This window comes from Schistocerca gregaria, chromosome 7 (assembly GCF_023897955.1).
Source record: "Schistocerca gregaria isolate iqSchGreg1 chromosome 7, iqSchGreg1.2, whole genome shotgun sequence".
Taxonomy (NCBI): domain Eukaryota; kingdom Metazoa; phylum Arthropoda; class Insecta; order Orthoptera; family Acrididae; genus Schistocerca; species Schistocerca gregaria.
The window spans coordinates 66696634-66723378 of record NC_064926.1 but is presented as its reverse complement, the minus strand read 5'-3'; the positions used below and the strand labels follow the sequence as shown (position 1 = coordinate 66723378).

The following is a 26745-nucleotide window of genomic DNA, read 5'->3' as shown; positions in this document are numbered from 1 at the left end:
CACAAAATAATGACACCTTCCCACACACCCCAGCATCATCAGCAAAAAGGCATAGACTGCTGCTTACCCTGTCAGTCAGATCGTTTTCCAACAGCCTTACATTTAGTCAAGGAATCAATAGCACTCTGCCAACTATCAAGTGATGTTCAAGTTTTTTCTGTGTCCAGTATTTGGTTTCAAGTGCAACTCAATCCACAACCCATATAGCAATCATGTGGCACAGTCACTTTCACACAACCAAACATCATACACTCCTGGAAATGGAAAAAAGAACACATTGACACCGGTGTGTCAGACCCACCATACTTGCTCCGGACACTGCGAGAGGGCTGTACAAGCATTGATCACACGCACGGCACAGCGGACACACCAGGAACCGCGGTGTTGGCCGTCGAATGGCGCCAGCTGCGCAGCATTTGTGCACCGCCGCCGTCAGTGTCAGCCAGTTTGCCATGGCAAATGGAGCTCCATCGCAGTCTTTAACACTGGTAGCATGCCGCGACAGCGTGGACGTGAACCGTATGTGTAGTTGACGGACTTTGAGCGAGGGTGTATAGTGGGCATGCGGGAGGCCGGGTGGACGTACCGCCGAATTGCTCAACACGTGGGGCGTGACGTCTCCACAGTACATCGATGTTGTCGCCAGTAGTCAGCGGAATGTGCACGTGCCCGTCGACCTGGGACCGGACCGCAGCGAAGCACAGATGCACGCCAAGACCGTAGGATCCTACGCAGTGCCGTAGGGGACCGCACCGCCACTTCCCAGCAAATTAGGGACACTGTTGCTCCTGGGGTATCAGCGAGGACCATTCGCAACCATCTCCATGAAGCTGGGCTACGGTCCCGCACACCGTTAGGCCGTCTTCCGCTCACGCCCCAACATCGTGCAGCCCGCCTCCAGTGGTGTCGCGACAGGCGTGAATGGAGGGACGAATGGAGACGTGTTGTCTTCAGCGATGAGAGACGCTTCTGCCCTGGTGCCAATGATGATCGTATGCGTGTTTGGCGCCGTGCAGGTGAGCGCCACAATCAGGACTGCATACGACCGAGGCACACAGGGCCAACACCCGGCATCATGGTGTGGGGAGCGATCTCCTACACTGGCCATACACCTCTGGTGATCGTCGAGGGGACACTGAATAGTGCACGGTACATCCAAACCGTCATTGAACCCATCGTTCTACCATTCCTAGACCGGCAAGGGAACTTGTTGTTCCAACAGAACAATGCACGTCCGCATGTATCCCGTGCCACCCAACGTGCTTTAGAAGGTGTAAGTCAATTACCCTGGCCAGCAAGATCTCCGGATCTGTCCCCCATTGAGCATGTTTGGGACTGGATGAAGCGTCGTCTCACGCGATCTGCACGTCCAGCACGAACGCTGGTCCAACTGAAGCACCAGGTGGAAATGGCATGGCAAGCCGTTCCACAGGACTACATCCAGCATCTCTACGATCGTCTCCATGGGAGAATAGCAGCCTGCATTGCTGCGAAAGGTGGATATACACTGTACTAGTGCCGACATTGTGCATGCTCTGTTGCCTGTGTCTATGTGCCTGTGGTTCTGTCAGTGTGATCATGTGATGTATCTGACCCCAGGAATGTGTCAATAAAGTTTCCCCTTCCTGGGACAATGAATTCACGGTGTTCTTATTTCAAATTCCAGAAGTGTAATTTGTACTTGTCAACATTTAGTTTTTGTTTGCTCTGACAACAGTTTATTATTAAATGGTGACTGACATATTGTCCAAGTATAAAAAAAGAAAGAAAGATAACAATTTGCAACAAAGTGATTAGGCATGGAGAACAAGGGCAGGAAGGGCAAGGATGGGGGGCAGGAAATACACCATGAATCATCCCAGCATTCACATTAACTGATTTTGTGAAGCTATGGAAAATGTAAGGCTGTATGACTGCATGGGGATTTGAATGATACTCCTGCCAAACAGTGGCTAAACCCTGAACCACATCACTCAACTTCTATGTGCACTTGAAATATCACTCACTGTCAGTGTACCTAATTGATCTGACAATATTTTAAACACAACTGCAGAGGGAATTGTACAATTACCTTATGTCCACAAATGCATACGAAAGACTTACACCAAATCTGATCTACTAGCTTTATGGGAGTTAATATGTTCTTAGTGATCACTAAAATCAGCCAAGTCGAGAATTACTTGAAGAGAGAAAACTTTATTTATGCCAAGACATATTTCAGGCATCCACCCATCTTCAGCTGGCATAATACATCATTTTTATTTCCTGAATTTGGAATGCAACAGCTGTCTGTGGTTCTCTAACTTGTAGCACCTTTCTCTGCTTTTATACGTTTTGCATCTGCATAGGTATGACAACAATGCCAAACTGTCCTGTCAGCACAAACGTAACTACTCATGCTGGTGGTGGCTCTACTATGGAAACTGGGGAGTGGGACCAAGGAAGAGGAAAACAAACTCAAAGCACAAGTCAATCTAAAGGGAAGCAGAGTGTCCAAAAGCTGCACAGAGATACAGACAGAGAAAAGTATAAAATGTGAGCCACATGAATGACTGCACAACATGATGTAAATGACAAGCCTGAGTTGGTCAATGTCAGTGTAAGAAGTGACAGGTCAAGCCTATCACCACCAGCAAGTAAACACCTTGGTCAGGAGTTCTCTCCATACAACACTTCATGCGTACCACCATGATAACTTCCTGCCCTACTGTGCTGCAAAACCTAAGGCACATCATCAACATTCATATCGACACCTGTAGATGGGAAAACTGTCTGCTAGATAAAACAAAATAGGCCTTTCTAACATTGCATAAATTGTAACACACACCAAATAAATGAGACTGTTTTGGCACAAATGGTCATTTTTATAGCACGACAGAATATAATTCATGAAGACCGACGAAAAATGCCTAATAGGCCTACTACAAGCAAAAAGCTTTATGTTAGAAAATAGTTTCACATTTCATTCATATGCTCCAGTTTCTCGAGCATGAGATCGAAAAGCAGTGGTACGAAATTTTTATATATAGGGTATTACAAAAAGGTACGCCCAAACTTTCAGGAAACATTCCTCACACACAAATAAAGAAAAGATGTTATGTGGACATGTGTCCAGAAACACTTAATTTCCATGTTAGGGCTCATTTTAGTTTGGCAGTATGTACTGTACTTTCTCTATTCACCGCCAGTTGGCCCAATTGAAGGAAGGTAATGATGACTTCGGTGCTTGTGTTGACATAAGACTCATTGCTCTACAGTACTAGCATCAAGCACATCAGTACGTAGCATCAACAGGTTAGTGTTCATCGGGAACGTGGTTTTGCAGTCAGTGGTTTAAAAATGCAGAGTTGGCAGATGCCTATTTGATGTATGGATTAGTATGGGGCAATAGCTGTGCCGCGCTACGATTGTATCGAGACAGATTTCCAGAATGAAGGTGTCCCAACAGGAATACGTTCGAAGCAATTGATCGGGGTCTTAGGGGGCACAGAACATTCCAGCCTATGACTCGCGACTGGGGAAGACCTAGAACGACGAGGACGCCTGCAATGGACGAGGCAATTCTTCGTGCAGTTGACGATAACCCTAATGTCAGCGTCAGAAAAGTTGCTGCTGTACAAGGTAATGTTGACCACGTCACCACCAGTTGTTTCCGTACCATGTACAACGTGTGCAGGCACTATCAGCAGCTGACTGGTGTCCACGGGTACACTTCTGCGAATGGTTCATCCAACAATGTGTCACTCCTCATTTCAGTGCAAATGTTCTCTTTACGGATGAGGCTTCATTCCAACGTGATCAAACTGTAAATTTTCACAATCAACATGTGTGGGCTGACGAGAATCCGCACGTAATTGTGCAATCACGTCATCAACACAGATTTTCTGTGAACGTTTGGGAAGGCATTGTTGGTGATGTCTTGATTGGGTCTCATGTTCTTCCACCTACGCCCAATGGAGCATGTTATTATGATTTCATATGGGATACTCTACCTGTGCTGCTAGAACATGTGCCTTTACAAGTACGACACAACATGTGGTTTATGCATGATGTAGTATCTGCACATTTCAGTGGAAGTGTTCGTATGCTTCTCAACATCAGATTGGTGAACGATGGGAGGGGGACCAATTCCATGGCTTCCACACTCTCCTGACCTCAACCCTCTTGACTTTCATTTATGGAGGCATTTGAAAGCTCTTGTCTACGCAACCCCGGTACCAAATGTATAGACTCTTTGTGCTCGTATTGTGGACGGCTGTGACACAATACGCCATTCTCCAGGGCTGCATCAGCGCATCAGGGATTCCATGCGACGGAGGGTGGATGCATGTATCCTCCCTAACGGAGGACATTTTGAACATTTCCTGTAACAAAGTGTTTGAAGTCACGCTGGTATGTTCTGTTGCTGTGCGTTTCCATTCCGTGATTAATGTGATTTGATGAGAAGTAATAAAATGAGCTCTAACATTTCCGGACACATGTCCACATAACATATTTTCTTTCTTTGTGTGTGAGGAATGTTTCCTGAAAGTTTGGCTGTATATTTGAAATTGTCATATTCTTCCCTAATCTGTGTGATGTCCCCGTTTCTTCTTCCTCGTTCTAACAAACAATCTTGTCATGACTAATTCTGTAACTATTCCTGCCTTTGTCAAAACTTATTCACCGGTTAACTTCACTAACCTTGCCAGAATCACTGGTTTAGTTATCCCAGTTAGGAGTTGTTCTGTTTGTACAGACCATTTTCCGCACTACTTCCAGAATAGAACTAAAGCAGCTGCTAGATGGGGGAGTACAACTGACCCTTACTAGTGAAGTGATCGGGCCAAAAATTTTCTGACAAAATTTCATTTTCTTGGATACACCGAGAAGATAATACGCAATCTTTCGTACCTGTTATTCCTGTTAGTCGTTTATTTCCACTCTGGTAGTCTGACTATTGATTTCCCTAGTAATTATAACAACACTGACCATTCGCAAACCCAATCAACAACATAATCAGACAGTGATTGACATTCACTCGTTCAACTTTTCTCCACTCAGCTCGTATAGCTCAGTCCCCTTTTGCCTGCAGGAAAGTTATTTCTAGATGCAATAAGGATTCCCCTGACAGACATCACGTATACTATGCACACATTCAAAAATCAACTTATGATTCATTCAGAAATCAATTTACAGAAAGTGTTCAAAAACTAACAGGAATGTGTTTCAAAATCATATGAGTAATCCATAGATCAACGTGCACTGGATGCTAGGCGTTTTGTGAAACAAAGTTTTTTTTTCCCCTCCTCAAGAATATGAATTTGCCGCCCCCCCCCTTCCTCCCTCTCTCTCTCTCTCTCTCTCTCTCATAGAACTGGGCCTGCTGCGCATGCGGGAATCTGGCAGCTTGGACGCGGCAGTAAAATTTTCCCCAGTTGCATCTAGCTGCAACTGCTTACACAGCAAACAGCCACATTTCTGTAGCCAGAAGGGGAGAAGGTACAACTTTGTACTTTATGTTTTATTTTCATATTTTTTCTCATTCACGTTTCATTGCTGCAGTATTATTCTGCAGTAGTGGGATACAGTAATATCCTTTGTTAGAGTATCGATTCTTACCAGTCAAAATTACAAAAATGTAACTGAAAACTAAAACAATGAAAAATTCCCCATTTTTTCCCAGATCTCCCAGTTGTACTGGGTCGTATACACCCTGTAGAAACATTTGCATCCTCTCTTTCTTTGCCAAGATGCATTTCTACCGTTTAGTTAGCTCTTTCATCTCACCAGAAGAGGTGGCACAGTGGTTGACACCGGACTCCCGCTGATGCTACCAGTTCAAATCTCCTTCCAGCCATTCTGATTCAAGTTCTCCATAGCTTCTCTAAAGTGTTTCAGGCAAATGCCACGAAGGTTTGTTTGAAAACAATACAGCTAATGTCCTCCTTCAATTCAAGCTTGTGCTCTGTCTCTCACTGCCTGGTGGTTAATAGAATGTTAAAACATAACCTTCCTTCCTTATATTTTAACTCCAATAAAATATTAATAACATTAACCAAAGAAGAAATAGACGTAAGGAACAATTTTAGAATAAAATAAGAGAAATGGTTGGCTAAACCAGAGACAAAAGCCCAAAGAACTGGAACAAAATGGAGTGAAGAAAGAAGAGCTAAATTCTTGCAAACAATGAAAAACTGATGGGAAAATAAAAAGAAGAAGAAGAACGGAAAACAAACCATCTTCACTTAGCATCTTCCACTCTGGGAGCTTTGAGACTAATAATAACAGTAATAATAATAATAAATGAGAAAACCAGCAAAGTAATACAAATGATTTAATGAATTTAAAGAACATCCCCAAACACCCTCTACACTAACAATAAATCCATTAAACCATCGCACCTGTCTGTCTGTCTTTTGAACACACTAATCTCCACAACTAAATTACACAGCAAAAACTCCAGGTTGGAACACCAAAACATATGGAAAAGACAGACTGCTACTCATTATAAAGGTGACACATTGAGCTGCAGAGAGGCACAATATTGTCCCTGTTTGCAACTCAATGTATCATTTTTGTGGCGAGTAGTGGTCCATCTTTTCGCTATACTGTTAATTTCCAAAAGTACTACATGAATTTTCAAGAGGTTTTTGCGAGTAACTTGCACATAGTTCAGGACACCTTGTAGGCTTTAATTCATCAAAATTGGATCACAGGAAAAAAGATACACATACATATTATAAAAATGTATCTGTCTATGTATGTGTGTATATGTGTTCCACACCCTCTCCAAAATTACTGTGCCAATTTCAAGTAAGCCTCGTACTCATCTCTCTCAGTCTGGAAAGCATCACTGTGGGGGTAACAACCACCTACCTATCACAGTGCTGGGGAAGGGGTCATGACATGCAAATACCCAGATATTATTCGCCCAGTATTTGAGAACAAGAGTACTAGTGACTGAACAACAGGCTTCATACATAATTTACAAGCTTTATGAAACATTTTCTCACTGACACTCGCCACATAATGATGAAAGGAAAAAAGTTTTACACTTGCTACATTTTCACTGTTCATTTTCAGATTAGACATGACATTTTAATTTATTATTTCTTTACTACTGATTGTATTTGCTATATATTTTCCAGACAGTTTTCATATATAACACTGAATATACTTATAAAATTATATCTATGTACAACACATAGATCAGGATATTTGACATTATAAATACTGTGATGCATGAAAACTACTGCATAACGCATGACATATAAATTTACTATTCTAACCCACTGAACCGATTTTGATCGAATCGGGAAAAAGAGGTAACTTGAACCCCGAGGAAGAACATAGGCTATTTTGGAAAGTGTCTAGTACAAGAACTTATTGATTTGAAGAATATTACATGAATTAGGGAAAAATATTTACCCTTTGAAAAAGCTATTTACGCCTTGATTTTTGAACTTCACCATATGCTTTTATTGGTTGATATGTGCTGTGTGATATGATTAAAGTAATGAATACAATGCTTATACAATCTTCAATGTGCTTATTCCATACTTCCACACTATTTGTTGCATAATGTACATTGTTGTGGAGTTAGATAATTAACTTTATTGCAACATTTAAAGCATAGCTCGTACAACTCTGTTAAATAGTACATTCAACAACAGAATCAAACACATACAAAAACAAAGAGAAAACATGTCAGTGATTGTGCCAAAGATAATCATTAAAATACTTATTATTTCTGCAGAGCATTACACTGCACTTCACCATTCTCCCATTAGCGTCAACGATATTTTTTGTTGAATTGGATGTGTCGTCTGGACTGTGCGACAACAGGATCTGCACAGGCTGCTGACTGCACATTAGGGGTTGCCTCCAACATCTGTTGCAGCTGATCTGTATCAGGCAATGGAGAGGCTGCAGCATTTGCCAAGTCCGTAGTGTGTGAAGGTGAGTCCATACCAATGTAGGGTGCGCAGAAAGCATGTCTGAGCCTGTCGACAGTACTGGTGGTTGGCGTATCCATCACATCACATCAATCTTGAATGTCTAGTCTTCCCTACTGATGACACAGCAAGGTCCATCATATTGTGGTTACAGTGGCTTGCATGAAGGCATGAAGGCATGATGGCACTCTCATAGTTCATCAAAAACAAATGGGCAATGTGTCTGAATCAACTTCATACCCAGTGGCACGCTGAGTGCTTTAACAGTCATGGTTTGTTAGTCACGATGTTGCAATACACCACCACAGTTGATGGAGGCAGCATAGTAAGGCGGAGTTGTAGGCCTGATGGTTGCGCTAACAAATCTCGTAACTCACTATCTGATTGGCATGCTGCTACGAGAGCTTCAAAATCAATTGCATCAGTGACTGCTTCGATCGAGAGAGCATCAGCTGAATGTTGAGTTCTCCAGCAAAATGAATAATATTGGTAATGAAGTGTCCGACATAGTCATGATGTTGCAGCTGATGAGGTGTCACTTTCTCAGGATGCTGGCAGAAAGCATATATTAGTGGCTTGTGATATGTGATGAGAGGGAACTGCTGTCCATTCAACATATGACAAAATTTCTTGATAACAGCATAGGCAGCTTGCAATCTGTGGTCATAGTTGGACCAAGTCTGTTGAGATTGTGATAACTTTTTACTGAAAAAGGCTAAGGGTTAAAAGTGCTCGTCGATTTGCTGTTGCAGTACAGCACCAATTGTTGACCACCAAGGCGAGAGGTGCCTGCAGAACTGGATGCACCAACAGTGTAGCCTCTGTGACGGCAGTCTTCAGCTTGGTAAATGCCAACTGGCACTCACTATTCCACTGGAGTTTGTCCTTTGGCTCTAATGAAGCATGCAATAATTGATTCAGAAGTGTAACTAGGCAGGGCATGATTGCAAACAAACTGACAGTAAAAATTGGTTACACCAAAAAATTGTTGTAATTCTGTAACTGTTGTAGGCTGTGGGAAACTAAGTACAGCATCTACTTTCTCTCATGGTGGCCGTATCTCTTGCACCTTGATAGTATAACCTAGGGACTGTATTTCAGCTGCTCTGAAGATGCACTTTGATGGGTTGATGAGCATGCCATGTGCATGTAGACGAGTGAAGATCTGTCTTAAGTGTGCCACGTGTTCTGTGTTTGAGTTTCACATGACCAGGAGGTTGTCAACATACATATAACAAAAGTTTAAGTCACATGTGACTTAATCCATGAACAGTTGAAATGTTTGGGCAGTATTACAAAGTCCAAAAGGCATCAGGATAAATTCAAATAGTCCAAACGGTGTGAAGATGTCGATCTTAGCAATGTCATCTGGTGCCACAGGTATCCGAGCACGAACTAAGTCCAACATAGAAAAGATGCGCTTACTGTGGACATTAAACTAGAGATGGGCAAACTCGTTCATCCTTGGGAACTAGTTCACTGCTGATCGTTCTTTTTTGGGAACCATTCATTTTTACTCGTTCACTGTCCATTTGTGCTTGGTATATGGTTCTTATGAAAACTGAAAACTTGCTGTGTAGGTGACTGAAGGATGGAGGGCACCAAGAGGGGGCACTTGCCTCCCCCCTGGAGTACAGAGTTTTTATTCATTACAGAATTCTTACACACTTTTAGAAGTAATTTCTGTAATTCTGCAGAACCTCTCATTTAACCAACAGTAGCCATGTGTGGATGATCGCAGGGAAATAATATAGGGTAGCACACTGAAAACTGGCCCCGAGTACAGACTGCTTGCCAATTACGGACAATGTGTTGCCCGTTACGAGCAGATACAACAAACAGACAAACATGTAATAATTAGGCAGTGAAGAAATAACAAGCTAATGCAAGCAACAATTGCGAAACAATCAATTACGATGTGTAGAGAGCTGGAGAAGAGAACATGAAAATCTCACGTGACACGCATGGGCTGTAGCTCATGTAGTCTTGTAAACCTGTTGGTGGCTGTTTCCCAACTTAATAGACCACAAGTGTCTTGTAAAAAATTCTTCGTTTCGACTTCCACTACATAGCTATGGCACGTTGTAAACAATAATCGTTTACACCCTATATATACTTCACGTTGTCTCTTGAGTTCGTAGGCGAAGTAGAGACTTTATGGAAGCATAAAATAAAAAGTGGTTTTCTCATACTTGCGTCACAAGCTTAGTAAAAATTAGGTTTTTATGTTGCATTATTAAAGTTAATGCAGCAATAATAACAATAATAATTAAGTTTGCAGTAACAAAGTTTTTGGTTTGAAAGCTCCTTCTGAACAAATGTTTTTGAGATAATGAGTAAATACGATTTTATGGTAATCTACGTCTTTTGAAATGGAGAGGCACCGCTTTTCCTACTGAGCCTAAATGACCCACAACCCCCCCCCCCCCCCCCCATTTTTTTAAGCAGGTAATGCAAATTGGAAACAACCAAACTTAAAAATAATTAGTGCCTTCCTAAAAGCAACGTTTTGTATATGAAAGATACACGAAAATCGTTTTATATGAATTTTCTTGCACTAAAAATTAAGCAAATTATTTAAAGTTAGCTGCTAAATCAAGTTGATGAAACCAAAAAATATATGAATTAAAAAAAAAAAAAAAAAACACTTGCCTTGTTATAAGTATGTCTTCTGCTGTTCATCGTTATAATGAAGTGAGCTGATATGTCCTTTGTTGCCTGAAAAGACGTACCTATTACATACAACGCAATTTTTATGTAATTTACGTAACTATAAAATACTTTTTGATTACCGGTCGTGGGTGCTGAATAGCCAGAACCAAGTGCAAGAACAGTTTCGAACACATGTAAAATAGGCGAGCGCAGTGAACGAAATGAACAACTGGGTACTGAACTAACTAGGAGCAGTCAGCAGTGGAACTGAGACAGGCGATCATGCAAAGAACGATGAGTGCGGCCGAGGGAGACCAAGACTTAGACGAGCACGCGACCTAGGCTGGAATGAGAACTGCCGAAGTGACCACTGCGACCGAAGTGAACTAGTGAACTATGAACCGATCGTTCCTCGTTCCCGGGAACTATATGTAGACAACCGTGAGCGGAGTGAACTATGAGACGATCGTTCCTCGTTCCCGGGAACTATAAGTAGACCACCGTGACTGAAGTGAACTATGAACCGATCGTTCCTTGGAATTCATTCCTTGGTCCTTTCGTTCATCTTGGTGAACCGTTCCTATGCACCCGTTCGTTTGCGAACCACCCATCTCTACATTGAACGTAAGATCTTTGCTATGCGGTACTTGATATCAATCTGGAATGGCTCTGGCATTGAGCTGTCTATAATTTCCACATGGATGCCATTCATTATTTTTTGGGGACTTTGTGTAGTGGAGATGACCAACTACTGCTCAATGGGCGGCAGATTCCTTGTGCAAGCACTGACAATAGTTCTTGCTTAACTATCTTCAGTTTCTGAGGTGCCAAGTGGCACAAGCATAAAGTAGTGGTCCATGTGTAGTCAAAATATAGTGCACCGTTGAGTGCTGCACAGATGCCAGTGTGGGAGTGTGGCATGTGATCTCCAGGAACTGTCTAACAAGCTCTATGAATCAAGAATCACCAGTAATCATCCATATTGCTGTGTCTTCCACACGAAGCACTCTATCTTGGCTTGCTAGGTTGGTAGTGTTGTCAAGAAGGTGTTGGTGAAGGGGGTCAGACAGGAACCCATAAAACCCGAGCCCAAGAATGGGGTGCGACATGTCTGATACGATGAACTGCCATTCAAATTTGCACTTCAGGCTTTAGTACAGCACTAATGCGACACACCCATACACTGCGATTCTAGAACCATTGGTAACTAAAAGACAGCAGTCATCACAGGTGCGGTCTGGTAGACAGGTAAATGGATAGACTGACATGTCAGCACTGGTGTCTACCAAAAATTGTTAACTTTGTGCCATGCTCTGTTACAAACAGTCAATGGCTGCTGTCTGGAGAGCCGGTGACTATCATCACTGACTTCTTGCCCAGTTTCCCTGTTCGTACGGTAGGCTACACTTCTGTGCCTCGGAACCATACCATTAATGGTACCAGCAAATTCTTGCTGACAAAGGTGAGTGACTGCTTTCCTGGTGAATGGTGGCAATGAGATCAGCAACTGATAGTCTGGATCCATAATGCAGCAACTTGTGCAGTGAGCTTGGCAACGCGTGCTAGTAGTATGGCGATGGTGTTATCTCCCTGAGGCTGTCAGTAAACTGTTGCAATGCATGTGGATGGATACATTTCCGCTATATGGCCCACAGTTCGTGCGATTGCATCTACATCACCAGCACACACTGTCAATATCTTGTGCGCAGGTGTGATAACCAAATATTCTACAGAATGCTGTCACTCACTGTGTTGCTTGCTAATGTACATAGTCAAGGTAGTAACTGTGATGGAGTGCAATTGCCTTGCTCTTGAGTGTGGAGTAGTTTCCTCAATCTCTTCACCTCTGACTGTGAAAGCAGGATAATCAGAGTGTTCTTGATGGTTAAGGAATGATCAGTGCTTGATGGTGGCGCCAGAATGTCTTGCATTTGTGTGATCATATCTTCATTGAGAGCAGCAACTATGTAACTGTATTTCATCTTCTCTGCAGTTAGATGTTCTAGCACAAACTGATTTCCAAATTGCACAAACCACACCATGGAATTCTGTTGCCAAAACGGTGGCAGCTTTACCATCACATAATTAATTAATGAACCAGCAGACATGTCTACATTTGGTGGCAGGTCTGAGATGTAGCTATGATGAACTGGGATGCGGAAGATGTGTGACACAATTGGCACGGATATTCATACTTAATGTGCTGCAACACAATGTGAAGCATTAGTGACCACGGAATTTCATGTCAGTTACTGTCAGAGATCACAGTGGGGTCACCATTTATTGTGGGGCTACATAATTACTTTTATTGCGACATAAAACCTACAGCTAAACTCATACAACTCTGTTAAATAGAACATTCAACAACAGAATAAAATGTATACAAAAACAAATAGAGGACATAAATCACTGATTGTGCCAAAGATAATAATTAAAATGGTTATATCTGGGTCTCAAACCTGAGACCTTTATTTTCGTGTGCAATGCTATTACTGACAGATACTATTACAGACTGAGCTATCTACAGATGAGATTGCTGCAGAGCGAAAGCTTCATATTTTGGGAACCTCTTCCTGGTTAAAATGATTATGTATATGGAAATACTACTGACCTTTGTTTTACTACTGATCCAGTCAGTCTGTGATTTCGCTCGTTGCTTGTCTGTCAGGCCAGCATGGTATGAAGCTGCTTTAATACCCGCACTCACCAAATCTCGTGAGACTGTATCACATTCATTCCGTGACAGACAATAAATAATTCCTGAGTCCCGGGGATGCTTACTTCTTATAAATGAAACAATATCTTTGGTGATGCCTTTCCCTTTCTTTGGCAAGACACTATACTTCAGGTTTGGCCTGTTAAAGCTTGAAAGAAACCTGCAAGAAAAATATTCCAAATTTTGTCAGTGTGTGATATTTTAAGACATCAATGGGACTATATATACAGGGTGAACCAGAACTCCAGCAACAAAATTTTAGTAGTTTTTCACGGATATCTTCTGAGTATTTTAGTATAAGGGACCCACAGTCTCCAGTGGCTCTTTACAGACTAATAATGTAGTTATGATTTATTCAGTTTGTTATCACAATCACCTTTGTTTCTGTGAAAATATCTTCACAACACTGAAGCTTCTATAATATTCAATAACCAAAACATACTACATACAACACAGAGTAGTGCAGCAACCCACACACAAAAAAGGTACACTTTTATCAGTCTGTTCTGTCAGTGTACCGTACCGCACATAACAAATGCAAAACCGTTCCCTTACAACTATTGTTCAAATTACTATCATGATCACAACACAAGTGTACAGCAACACACTCTCAAATGTCTTACATGCTCAAGGATTCCAGGAGTCTGGCATCCCACAGCTGTGGCTGTGGTACTTCTAACAACCAGGTCTATGTGAATATAGACTAGATTCTTGTAAACTAGGCTCCTCACATGCCCCCAGAAGAAGTCCATTGGTGTCACATATCATCTTCTATTTTTTGTAAAATACAGATACAAAGTCAACTGGGTCAAGAAACCAAATGAAAGGCTACAGCTCTGTAATGAGGCACCAGAGACTTATTCCAATATACTCAGAAAGTGTCTGTCAACAACTATGAAAGTTTGTCAGTGAAGTTCTGTTTCACACGTATATTCACACTTAAGGAATGTAATATATAATTGTTTTCTTCTCTATAATTAGTTGTGAAATTCAGATACATGAGTAATTCTGAAACTTTTAAACTTGGTTACTAACAGATCGTAAAATCCTAACCTATCTTCCTTCCTTGAAAACAACTGCATATGATCATACAAGAAAGATAACAACAGCACCCATTTTATCATTGTTACTCCACAATAGCAATCAGCATGTTTAAATAACTGTTAAGTGTGTTGTGATGTAACAAATTTAGTTAAAAAGTATAACTAGAAAAGCAACAATTTCTGATATCGTCTAACACAATAAGTTGTGCAACTAAAAATTTGTCAACACTCCTTGACTCACTGTATCCTTGATGGTCACATGTTTCTGCGGAGACATGTTTACTTCCCTTTTGTGTACATTTCAGCTTACCCTGCCTTGAATGTTTCACACATGTTGTACTACTACTACTACTACTACTACTACTACTGGTAGTATTAGTGGTGGTGGTGGTGGTGGTGGTGGTGGTGGCGGCAAGTTACCTCACAAGTGTTCCACTTTAGGTTCAGATTATTAAATGATGGCAACTCAGGGCCATACCAGTTAACCCAAGAAACACTGGCAGTCATGCACCTGGATCTTACCAATGGCACTCAAAAACAGAAGTGATGAGAGTGAAGAAAGTGATTATGAAAATATTGTGCACTTACTTTATTGTATATATCATCACAAACATTTCTGAAAACCACAGTAACAAAGATGTCACATTTAAACAAGGCCATGAGGAACACCAGTGTTATGTTTAAAATGTGCTTATAGAATCTCACTTAATTGTTCTGTTCCAAAAAGTTAAGAAAAGCGTATCCCTTTGTTGTTCAACTCTTATTTTGTGAAACACAGCATAAATTTTAAGTTCCAGTATCTGGAAACTTTGCACATACGGTAGCAGCTTTGTTAACATACAGTTGCGACTAGGCCTAATTTTTGTAAACGTGTTTTTCTTCTTTTTTTCGGTAATCTAACTTATTGTCACAAAAGTAAGTTTGTTTACATAAAATTGAGACTAGACCTAATCATACGTAAACATGTTTTCTTGTTTTTTCAGTAATTTAATTTGAATTATTGTCACTAAAGTAAGATTTTTACCATGAGTGAAAAGTGCTGCAGAGCTGTTAGCTCCAGGTTTTGGTGTGATGGCTGCAGTAGTTTTTTCCATTGGGGTGACTGTAGTGGTGTGAGAAATGGGGAAGTGGATCAGACCCATCAGTGTTTCTGTAGGATATGCAGTAGAGATAGAAAAATAGTGGAACAGGAGGGGAAAATTGCTGTCCTTCAGGCACAGTTAGAGCAGGCTAGGGAAGATCTGAACAGGTTAAAGAGGCAGAAGGGTAAAGAGAGGTGGGAAGTGGCAACAGGTAACAGCTTTGTGGTGAATGTGAAGAATAAGTTTGACCTGTTGCTTCAGTTAGAAACTGATAAGCCATTGACAGAGGTAGGTGTAGCGAGGGCACAACAAACTTTCAGTAGAAAATTGAATAAGAATGTAGAGAAGTAGCAAAGAGAAAGGAAGTTTTGTTGTTAGGTAGTTCACATGCCAGAGGTGTAGGCCAACTTTTGCAGGACCAGAGTTAGGATCAGAATACTAGGTCACGATTTTTTTAAAACCTAGTGCTGGTCTGGGTCAGGTGACAGATGATTTATGTTCACTCTGTAAAGATTTTACCAAGAAAGACACCATGGTTATTGCGAGTGGGCCGGGGAATAGTATTGACAGAGATCCTGGGTACAATATAGAGTGTGAGCTGGCAAAGATTGCATCAGCAACGAGACATACCAGTGGTAAAACATACACAATTCAAAGCAGGGCCACATGTGAAACAACACATGTCATTTATCAGCTGACATGCCTGCACTGCACAGCCTTTTACATAGGTATGACGACAACTAAACTGGCTGAGCGCATGAACGGGCACAGACGAACTGTCTGCTTAGGATATGTCCAATACCCAGTGGCGGAGCATGCCCTCAAGCATAATTCTAGGGACCTAGGAACCTGCTACACCATACATGCCATTTGGCTTCTCCCACCCAACACCAGTCCTTCGGAACTGCAGAGATGGGAACTTGCAATCCAACACGTCCTTTCATCCCGCCATCCCCATGGACTGAACCTACGTTAACCAACCTCACTCCCATTTACTCTTCAGTCTTCTCCTCTTTCCCTTTCCTCTTTAGCTATTCACGCATCTTTTCATCCTCCATAGTTGTGTTTATCTTTATACTATATACCTCTTTACTTCTGTATGCATCCTCTTTGGTTTGAAGCTGGCATAGTACTTACAGTAGAATATCTTTGTCTTCCCTCTCACACCCATGCCTCCATCTTTGATAGCCTCCCTGTTTACCTTTCCCCTGTTGCTTCATAACCTGGGTTGTGAGTAACTGAATCCACTTTCCCTTCTTCCCCTTTTTTCCCCTCTCTCCTCCCTGATGAAGGAACAAAGTTCTGAAAGCTAGGATATGTAAATTTTCTGTTCTATTTTGTGTATCTATCGGCTGTACTGAGCTGAAGTAAGTACTGGCCAGCCCCTCTATCTCTTTGTTAGTGTAGGTTCGTGTCTGTTCCAAGACACAATGACCGACCTCATTTAAACTCTTCTGTCGGGAGAGTTAATTTAGAGTTGGAACGGCTACTTGGGACGGGTGCGGGGTCACATATTAGTTTGGTTCCTATTGATTCTCTCAGTAGGTGGGATTATACTAGACATGGCCTACACCTCAACAGGAAAGGGAAGGGTAAACTGGCTGGGCTAATAGCAGGAAATGTAAGGAGGGGAGGCACTGCCATGAGTGGTAATATACCAGTGGTCATAGGTGTTGGAGCAGCATCTTTTTTAGGATAGGTAGGACAGAACTAAGGCAAGTTCTGAGAGAGGTACAGATTGAAACCCTCAGTTTGAGAACGAAATTAAACAGCATAATCCTGGCACATTGCATCAGCGAATACAGCTGTTGGTTAAAAATTTACAGCAATCAGCAGAAATTTTATTTCCACTCAATTTCATCTCAGTAAATGTGAAATGCCATCTATCTTTAATGCATCAAAATATTCGAGGGCTTAGAAGTAAAATTAATGAGCTACTTACGTGCATTGATGAATTAGAGTCATCGAACCCAGTTGATATAAACTGCCTCTCTGAACACCATGTGACCACTGGTACAGCTATGTTAAACCTTACAGAATTTAAGTTAGCCTCTTACTTTTGTAGACAAAATATGGAGAAAGGAGGAGCCGCCACATTTGTTAAAAACAGTTTTAAATTTAAGAATACTGACATGAAAAAATTTTGCTTAGAGCAGCACTTAGATGCATGTGCCCCCAGAAATTGCTGCTCGGCGCAGATGGCAGATACATCACCTCCCTCCCCCCCCCCCCCCCCTTGCCATCCCTCCCTCCCACATCCAGGCCTGCTGGTATATGACATGTCTTGTTTACAGGTGGCTCTCCCTTAGCCAGGGTATGTTTTGCCAGTTACAGGGCTGGTGTAGCTGGTGGTAGGAGGGCGCATAGGGCAAGTCTTGCAGCAGGGACTATCTCAGAGGTGGAAGCTATAGGGTATGGACATTGATGTACAAGGAGCATAGCGTATGACAATGCTATTTCGGAGGTTGGGATGGTGATGAAAAGCTATTCTAGGTGTGGTGGACAAAATCACAGACAGAATGGATCTCATTTGAGGATATGATTTTAGGAATTTTTAACACTGAAGAAGTCAAGGTCTTTTTGAAGTAGCTGATTAATACATTCCAGACCAAGATAATACCAAAGAACCAGTGGTGTGCTCCAAAGTTGTGTTTTGGAGGGATCAGCAGTAAAAGGATCATATGTGATAGCCCAGGAAACTAGGAGCATATTGCTATAAAGAGTCTGTATCTGAACAAACACGTTTGCCTCGAATACCAAGGTTGTACGGGAGGGAACATTTGACATGTAAAGGATGACAACTGTCAAAATGTAAGTACTGTTATTTGTTAGTAGGTTTAATGTGGACAGAAGTGTGTAGCTGGCCTTCAGTGAGTACGAGATCAACATCACGGAAAGTTGCACGTGATTCAGATAGGACCATGTGAAATTTAATTGGGTAAGGTATTCAGAGATTCCAGGAATTTTAATAGGTCAGCCTCACAATGAATCCATATGGTAAACATGTCAACAATGTATCTAAACCAAACCAGGGGCTGAAGACTTATGGATCCCAGAAAAGCCCCTTCCAAGCAAACCATGAAACAGGTTGGCATAGGAAGGAGCCATCCTGGTTCCCATTGCCATATCCCTGGTCTGTTCGTATGTCTGTCTCTCAAAGGCGAAGTAATTGTTGATAAGCATAAATTTGATTAACGTAAGTAGGAAGGATGTCGTAGGTTTGGAATCAGGTGGGTGCCAAGTGAGGAAATGTTCAGCAGCAGACCGACCATGTACATGGGAGATGATGGTACAGAGGGAGGTGGCATCAATGGTGGCAAGCAAAGTGCGTGGTACGAGTGGGACAACTTAGGAAATGGTTGTATCTTTGATAAAGGAGGGGAGTCTTTGTACTATGGGTTGCAGGTGCTGACCAACTAAAGCAGATATACGTTAGGCAGATGCTTTGAAGCCAGCAACTATAGGACGGCCAGGATGATTGGGTTTGTGGATCTTAGGAAGAAGGTAAAAGATGGGGGTGCATCATTTGCATGGGATGGGAAGTTCTATGGATTGAGGTGTTAGTCCTTGTGAGAGGCCTGAGGTTTTAAGGAGGGACTGCCGGTCATTTTGAATCACACGGATGGGATTTTGATGGCAGGTGCTGTATTAGAGGCATCAGGCACCTGGCGTAGACCTTCACTAATATACTCCTTTCGGTCAAGTACCACAGTGGTAGATCTGTTGTCTGTTGGGAGGATAATGATGGAGTCATGAACTTTTAGGGAACATAGAGCCTGAAGTTCTACAGAGGACAGGCCGTAGGAAGGGTTGTGAAGCAATACTGGATGTGAGGAATTCTTGGAAGGCTTGGAAGGGATGATTTTGAGATGACAGTGCTGGATCAAGTTGGGATCATGGTCAGAACTGTTCCACCCAGGGTTCTATGTCAAGTTTGCTGTTGGAAAGTTTTTGGGATAGGGTTGCAAAGTGATGTTTCCAGTTGATATTACATGTGAAGGAAAGTAGGATCTCCATCAAAGCAGCATGATCAAACACAGATTTAGGGTTGAGTGTGAGACCCTTGGATAATATAGATAATTCTGGCGGGGAGAGTACTTTAGACGAGAGCTTGAGGGCACTGTCTGTTCTGACTGGTTCTCGTGATTACTATTTTGTACAATATCATATTTCAAGGAGATAAAAACATACAAACTTTCCTTTATGAAATAAAGGTTAACACAAAAAAAAAGTTAACACCAAAATAAAATTGTGAGTAATTGTTATGTTATTGTATAATATATAGATAACAGCAGTGGCTGCATGGTTTTCCTTTCTGTTGTCTTTATCATTATAGTGTACACCTGAGTTGGAATGGTCAAAAGCAATAAGTCACACTTATTTTTCCAAAAAAGTGCCTGATTTCCAACCCTTGAACTGACAAAGTACTTTCCAAGATAAGTAGAAAATTATTTGTACAATTTATATTACAGAGCAAAAATTAGAAATGGGACATAACATGGAAGTGAAATAATGTAAAATATGCACAAAAATGTATGTGGTGCTGATTTCAGTTTTCAACTGCAGAAAAAATATATAATTTGCAAATATTTATTTCCTTGTGATCTTTGGAATGCACAAGAAAATTCAGTAAGTGGAAGGTGAATTATGTCAACTTTCACATATTGTACATAAAAAGCATCTGATTCACCAAACCAGGCTAAGGGGATCTAATGACATAAGACTTGCTCTCTTATATGAGTATCTGTTATACATTGCCAGAGGACAGAGAGAGAGAGAGAGAGAGAGAGAGAGAGAGAGAGAGAGACTGTTTGCTGTTGTTATTTACACAGTTTTCCTTTTATGGAATGTGGTCAGGGTGTATTCCGCAGTACAATAACTTGCTTCTTTATTACGTTAGTGGGAGAGGTACTAATTTGTATAACCAATTATCCTGAGTGTTGCTCACTGCAGTTTCGAGAAACCTGTACGTTTATTCAAGGTAATGGTTTTGTAATTTTAAGTGTATGTTTACATGCCTCAGTGACTGTCTTTAAGAACTAGTCACCAACATTCCTAACAGCAACCTTGTATGAGAAAGTAAATGGTATTTGGTGTCCTGACCTAGAAAGAAAGGTTCATATGGTGATGTCTGTCTGCCTCTTGTGTGTCAGTACTGCAAATGTATGCCAACAACTAGTAAACCCATGTAGTTTGATGCTGCTGTTTTACAAAGGGTCCTGTTCTCCAAACTTGCTGGATGTGCATACCCTACATTTGCTCACACTTCTAATAATACCAGACATGTATGCAGAGGAAGGGGGTGATCGTTATTTGGTGGTGTTATTTAGAGTTATTTTCCTTTTTCTGGTTGTAATAATATCCCTTGTTCTAATTACACTTTTTTGTTTTGTGTGTGTGTGTGTGTGTGTGTGTGTGTGTGTGTGTGTGTGTGTGTGTGTGTAGGAGCACATAATACTGCACATATTTTATTATGAGGGAGAAAACTACTAAGGTTTTGGAACAAGGCAAGAGAGAAACTGCCAGAAAGGTACAACAATTATATTCACAAACTACAAGGTGTACAATTTTGCTTTCACCTTTTATCGATTGGTGGTGACAACAGTACGCAGCAGTTGAAAGAAACAGATCGCAGACATTAGGCAGTTACCTTGGACCTCGGTCAACATAACCTCATTCAAACATTAGTTAATTTGTGTCTGCGTCAAAGTTGTTTTTGATTGAAAATGTCAGTTTATGAGCCTAATTCTCGTGATTTGCGGGAGGTGTTTCTGTTTTGTTTCAATATGAAGAAAACAGCGGCTGAGTCTAGTCGAATGCCCTCAAGTATATATGGTAAGGATGCTATTAGTGAAAGAACATGTCTTGGGTGGTTACAACACTTCAAGAATGGTGATTTTAACGTCATATACCGGCACAGTGGTGCAAGAGAGAATGTTTTCGAAGATGCAGAATTGGAGACATTGCTGAGTGAAGACTCACATAAAACTCAAGAAGAATTGGCACGATTAGTGGGAGTGACATGCAAGCCATTTCAAAACATCTCAAGGCTTTGGGCATGATTCAGAAAGAAGAAACTTGGGTACTGTGTGAGCTGAAGACAAGAGACACTTAACGGCATTTGTGTGTTTGTGAACAGTTGCTTCAGAGGCAAAAACAGAAGGGATTTCTGCATTGCATTGTGATCAGGGACAAAAAATGGGTTCATTACGATAACCCTAATGCAAAAAATCATACGGATATCCCGGCCATACTTTCACGTCGATGGCCAAACCGAATATTTATGGCTCCAAGATCATGCTCTGCATTTGGTGGGACCAGCTCAACTTCGTGTACTATGCGGTGTTAAAACCAAGTGAAAGAATCACAGGTGCTTGTTATCAAACACAATTAATGCATTTGAGCAGAGCACTAAAAGAAAAACAGCCACAATACAGCGAGAGGCATGACAAAGTGATTTTGCAGCATGACAACGCTCGACCCCCACATTGCAAAAGAGGTAAAAACATACTTGGAAATGTTAAAATGGCAGTCCTACCCCACCCACCGTGTTCTCCAGACATTGCTCCCTCTGACTATCACCTGTTTAGATCATTGGTGCATGGTCTGGCTGACCAACATTTCCGATCTCGTGAAGAAATCACAAACTGGATCGATTCATGGACCACTTCAAAAGATGAAAAACTTTTTTGACGCGGGATTCGTACATTGCCCGAAAGATGGGAGAACGTAGTGGCCAGCGATGGAAAATACTTTGAATGATACACGTGTAACCAATTTGTTTCATTAAAGCCTCAAATGTTGGGGAAAAAACAGCGGAAGCAAAGTTGTACACCTTGTATATTAACAACTAATAGAAAATTCAGAATGGAATAACAATGATTTATGAAAATGACAGTTTGCCACTGACCATATAGAGGATAACTTGAGTAGCAGACAGCGGTAACAAAAAGACTACTACACATCTAAGTTTTTGGCCAGAAGGAATTCTTTTAATGTAGAAAACACACGCTTTCACACAAGCACAACTCACACACACGTGACCACTGTCTCTGTTCACTGAGCCTGTAGTCAGAGGGAAGAGAAATAGTCATGTGTGTGTGTGTGTGTGTGTGTGTGTGTGTTTTTCTCGTTTTGGCCGAAAGCTCAAATGTGTAGAAGTTTTTTTGTTATGCCTGTCTGCAACTCAATGCCTCCTTTACATAGTGAGTAGCAACCTATCCTTTCATAATATTTTCATTATACTAAAAACTAATTAACATTAACAATGGATGATTTATTTTACATATCAGTTACACAAGACATACTTTCCTTATAAATATAAGGACTTCAAACTGGCACCTTACACAATTAGTAGATTTACCAGTACTATAAATAAGCAGTTTTTCTTTGACTTTACACAGTGTGGCAGCTTTTAATCTACACTGAGGATTATTTTTAATGAAACTTGGTTTCCTCACAGCGTTACCACACCTTTTCACACACAAAAATCCAATTACTCATATAAATTAAGGAAGAGCTGCTCATAATATATACTTTTAATTTACTTTTGCCTTTCTGAAGATGCTCTCTTTCCTGCTTGTGTCTGTGGATAATTTTGAAAAATTACACAGAAAAATGAAACAATCTTCACACTAGTATGAGAAGCATTCTCTGCAATTTTTCTGGTCCCATACTCAGTAATAGCACAATTATTATCTAAATGAGATAATGACCTAAACTGTCACCTGCACTTCCCAACTACAATTAAGGTAAGGGGCTGTCTTAGACAAAATTATTTTGCTAAGGAACCTAAATCACAAATGTTGTCCATAATCCAAGTACTAGTACAAGTAATTCAATGTTCATTTTCCAAGGATTTCTTTGGCAAGCTCCTACCTTGACTAAAGTCTGCTGGAAATAGTTGCTTGGTCTCCATAAACTTCTCATTGCTAACTCTGACCTTAAATTTCACGTATACTGCCAACTGTCTGTCATCTTAAAGGGCTGACTGCAAATTGTTGCCAACAGAAGCAGTTCAGCTGTATTGACTGAAGCTTGCAGGTTTGTAGTTTTTCTTTTGCTAGATTTGATTGTAATACTCACTTGAGACTTATTCCTAACATCTCTGACGCAATATGGAATAGATGGAAATTTGTGGAAATGTCTTATGGGACCAAACTGCTAAGGTCATCAGTCCCTAAGCCTACACACTACTTAATCTAACTTAAACTAACTTACACTGTGGACAACACACACGGAGGACTCAAACCTCCGACGGGGGTAGCCAATGGAATAGTTCTGTCTCTTTCCATCCATTATTAATAGATATAGCTGTAATGTCATAATAACTTATTCAATTTACCAGTTAAGAATATGATTTATAGTCGGTGTACTAGTGATATATTTAGCTGTACCATTTTGGTGTCTTCATTCCCAGTTGATGGAGAATATCTATACGAACGCGAGGTGTAGCAGTAGCAGTCAATGCTAAAGTTGGAACACCGGGAAACTTCGCACGAAGAACACAAAGTTTCTTGTAATCAGGTCTGCAAAAAACATCACACAATACAAAAGTTATAAAATACTGGTGCTTTTAATAAATGGAATTCTCAATACAAAATCAAAACAGTCTTGTCTGACCTTCAATCACAGTAATAGTATCATTCTGTGAGAAGACATACTGCAACAACCATAGTTCATGTTAACACATGCACAGAGAGAAGCACGAAACAAAATGAAATGAAAAGCACGCATTAAGGAGGCTAGCAGCACTGATAGTGGACACAGTAGTGTTCACTTTCTTTGCCTTTCTGTCTTCTTCAATATTTGGGGGGTTTCAGCAATGTACCTGTGTATCTTTAAAAGACATGCTGCACATTTTTCTTAACTGTTTGTACTTCATGTATTATTTAATTACTTACAAATTTCCCATCATGCTTCTGCTGTTTGTTTGCTACTCTCTCTCTCTCTCTCTCTCTCTCTCTCTCTCTCTCTCTGTGTGTGTGTGTGTGTGTGTGTGTGTGTGTGTGTGTGTGTGTGTTTTGTTTGTTTGGCATGTGTGTGCAGCTTATTATTTGCCCTCCAACATTCACTTGTCCCAATCCTTACTATGAATCACTGGTGCCCAAGGAATTTTTCAACTTTGAACTCTGATAGTCAGTCCGTTCTACATTTCTTGGAAAGGACTACACCTTCCTGAATAAAAACACTTACTGTTATTAATTGTGAAAGCCCATTCTTTGCTCTGAGTATTCCCACTTTTTCCAGCCTTAAAACTGACTATGATGTCAGCAATCATTGTGGCATAGGTGAAATTTGCACAAGTAAAATGCAGGATGCGACAAAAAAGGAACAAATCCTCTACTCTCCAGGCAAGGATTTACTTGCAGTAAGAGGATGAGAAAGGTTCCATGCCAACAGTTCCATTAAATTTTGATTTACAATATTGTATTTCTCTACAGTACTTAACATCCAATTTGTTTTCACAAGCACCACTTGTTAGGTATACCACTGTCTTCCTCAATTAAATTATTGTTACTCATGTGGTTTTCTACTGCCTCTCTTATAACAGAACCACATTTGGTCAGGTTGTCTAATTTTCAAACAGACCTTGTGACCCGTGCTCAGTGACAGCAGACTGATCTTTGTTTAACACCGTCTATAGCCAATTCTCCTAAACACTAGTCAAGTTAACTTAGAAAGTAGATATTAAGTAGTCCTGGAAAAATTCATCTGTGTGTCAGGACTGCTCTGTTTTGGGCAGGACAACATAAACTACCGGCATTACTCAGGTCTGTGAAGTTGAACATTTATTGGTGGAACTAAATCATCTTACAACAGTGTTCAGAAGAAGTGCCACAGATAAGGTGGAAATAAGTGAACTCCCCCTTTTCCTTGTAGTTCAGATACTATATCAAAGACTGTACTCTCCCACAGAATCAGGCATGCTTCCACACCAGCTATGACCTTTCTCCACCATGTGGAACAGACACCGAACAGTAAAAAAATGGGAGAAAAACAATCATTGTAATCACTCAATTATTAAGGTTTCAATAAAGCTATACCAGACCAAAGTTTTCCACACTAGGTTTTGAAGATCCTATGCATTAAACTGGAACAAATGATGTATATTACATAGATACAACTACAAATGGTTAGAATAAAACAAACAAACAAACACACACACACACACACACACACACACACACACACACACACACACACACAAGTATGTTTCTTCACGTTAACTATATTAGAGTCCCTAATTTTCAGAATAGTTGCTAGCTTATTGTCAACAGGGCGGCAGTTCAAGTCTCCACCCAGCCATTCTGATTTAGGTTTTCCACGGTTTCCCCTCAGTCGCTAGTCTATGCGGACTACGTAGTCGTCGCCGCCCCCCCCCCCTCCCCCCCCTCCGGGCCTCCTTAGGCGCTGTGTGGTCAGTGGGGCAAATTAATAACCAAAGGGGCCCAGGTGTGCTTCCCAGCCAGATAGGAGGAGCATGTGAAGTCACCCCCACCACAAAAAAAAAAACCTCTTCAAAGGAATTTATCTGATTTCCTTCACAACCATTCCTCAGGTTGGGCTTTTTCTCTTTTTCTTTGTTTATATGTTGAGTAGATGTTTAATTTTCCTTCCTCTTTGATTAACTAACCTTTCTTTCACTTATACTACAGAATTATTTTTTCAGTGTGACATCATATGGTATTATACATCGATCAGAGGTCCCCCCACAAGGTGCACATTAATTAACTGTTAATGGTCCTGAACCAAATGAGAAGTGGGTCATGCTTCTCATTTGATATGTTCTGTGTTTCCATCATGAGACTCTGCCTGCCCTCCATGAAGACATGCTTATCCATGTGTTGAGGACAGTAACACTAGTGTAAGCTTAATGAGGTGTATTCAACTGCAGCAAATGTCAGTTTCACTTCTAATGGTGAATAGTGGCAATGGAGGTAACTGTTAAAGTGATGGGAGAAATTCACCACTGACATCAATAGGATGCCACAAGACTTTTATGAAAGAATGATGCTGTGAAGATTTAATAAACGTCCCTCTCTACATAGTCATGATATTCCTCTGCATATTACAATATAAATTACTGGCAAGTTTTCTCATGGTTGTACAAGGAGCATTCAATAAGTAATGCCACACAATTTTTTCTCATTCAGTTAAGTCCGAAAAAATGCAGAATTTGTTGTAGGACATTGTGTGGTATTCCTGCTTCAACCACTATACTTTCATGAAGTTCTGATAGACGACAGCACTGCTTCAAAAGGGCATCTGTAATAGATGTGTGTCCCAAGTGGCAAGTTGTCAACTAGTTTCTT

The 26745-nt window shown here is 41.0% G+C and overlaps 1 protein-coding gene across 2 annotated transcripts in view; it reads right to left on the bottom strand.

The window, feature by feature from the left end:
• The window catches only part of LOC126281372 (Bloom syndrome protein homolog), a 171359-nt gene that overhangs the window by 59556 nt on the left and 85058 nt on the right, over window positions 1-26745 (bottom strand). For both annotated transcript variants that reach the window (XM_049980288.1, XM_049980289.1), the window contains exons 15-16: window positions 23827-23958; window positions 13201-13465 (exon numbers count right to left, since the gene is read on the bottom strand). In XM_049980288.1, the coding sequence (XP_049836245.1) occupies window positions 13201-13465; window positions 23827-23958 (397 nt within the window). The remainder of the gene's footprint in view (window positions 1-13200; window positions 13466-23826; window positions 23959-26745) is intronic.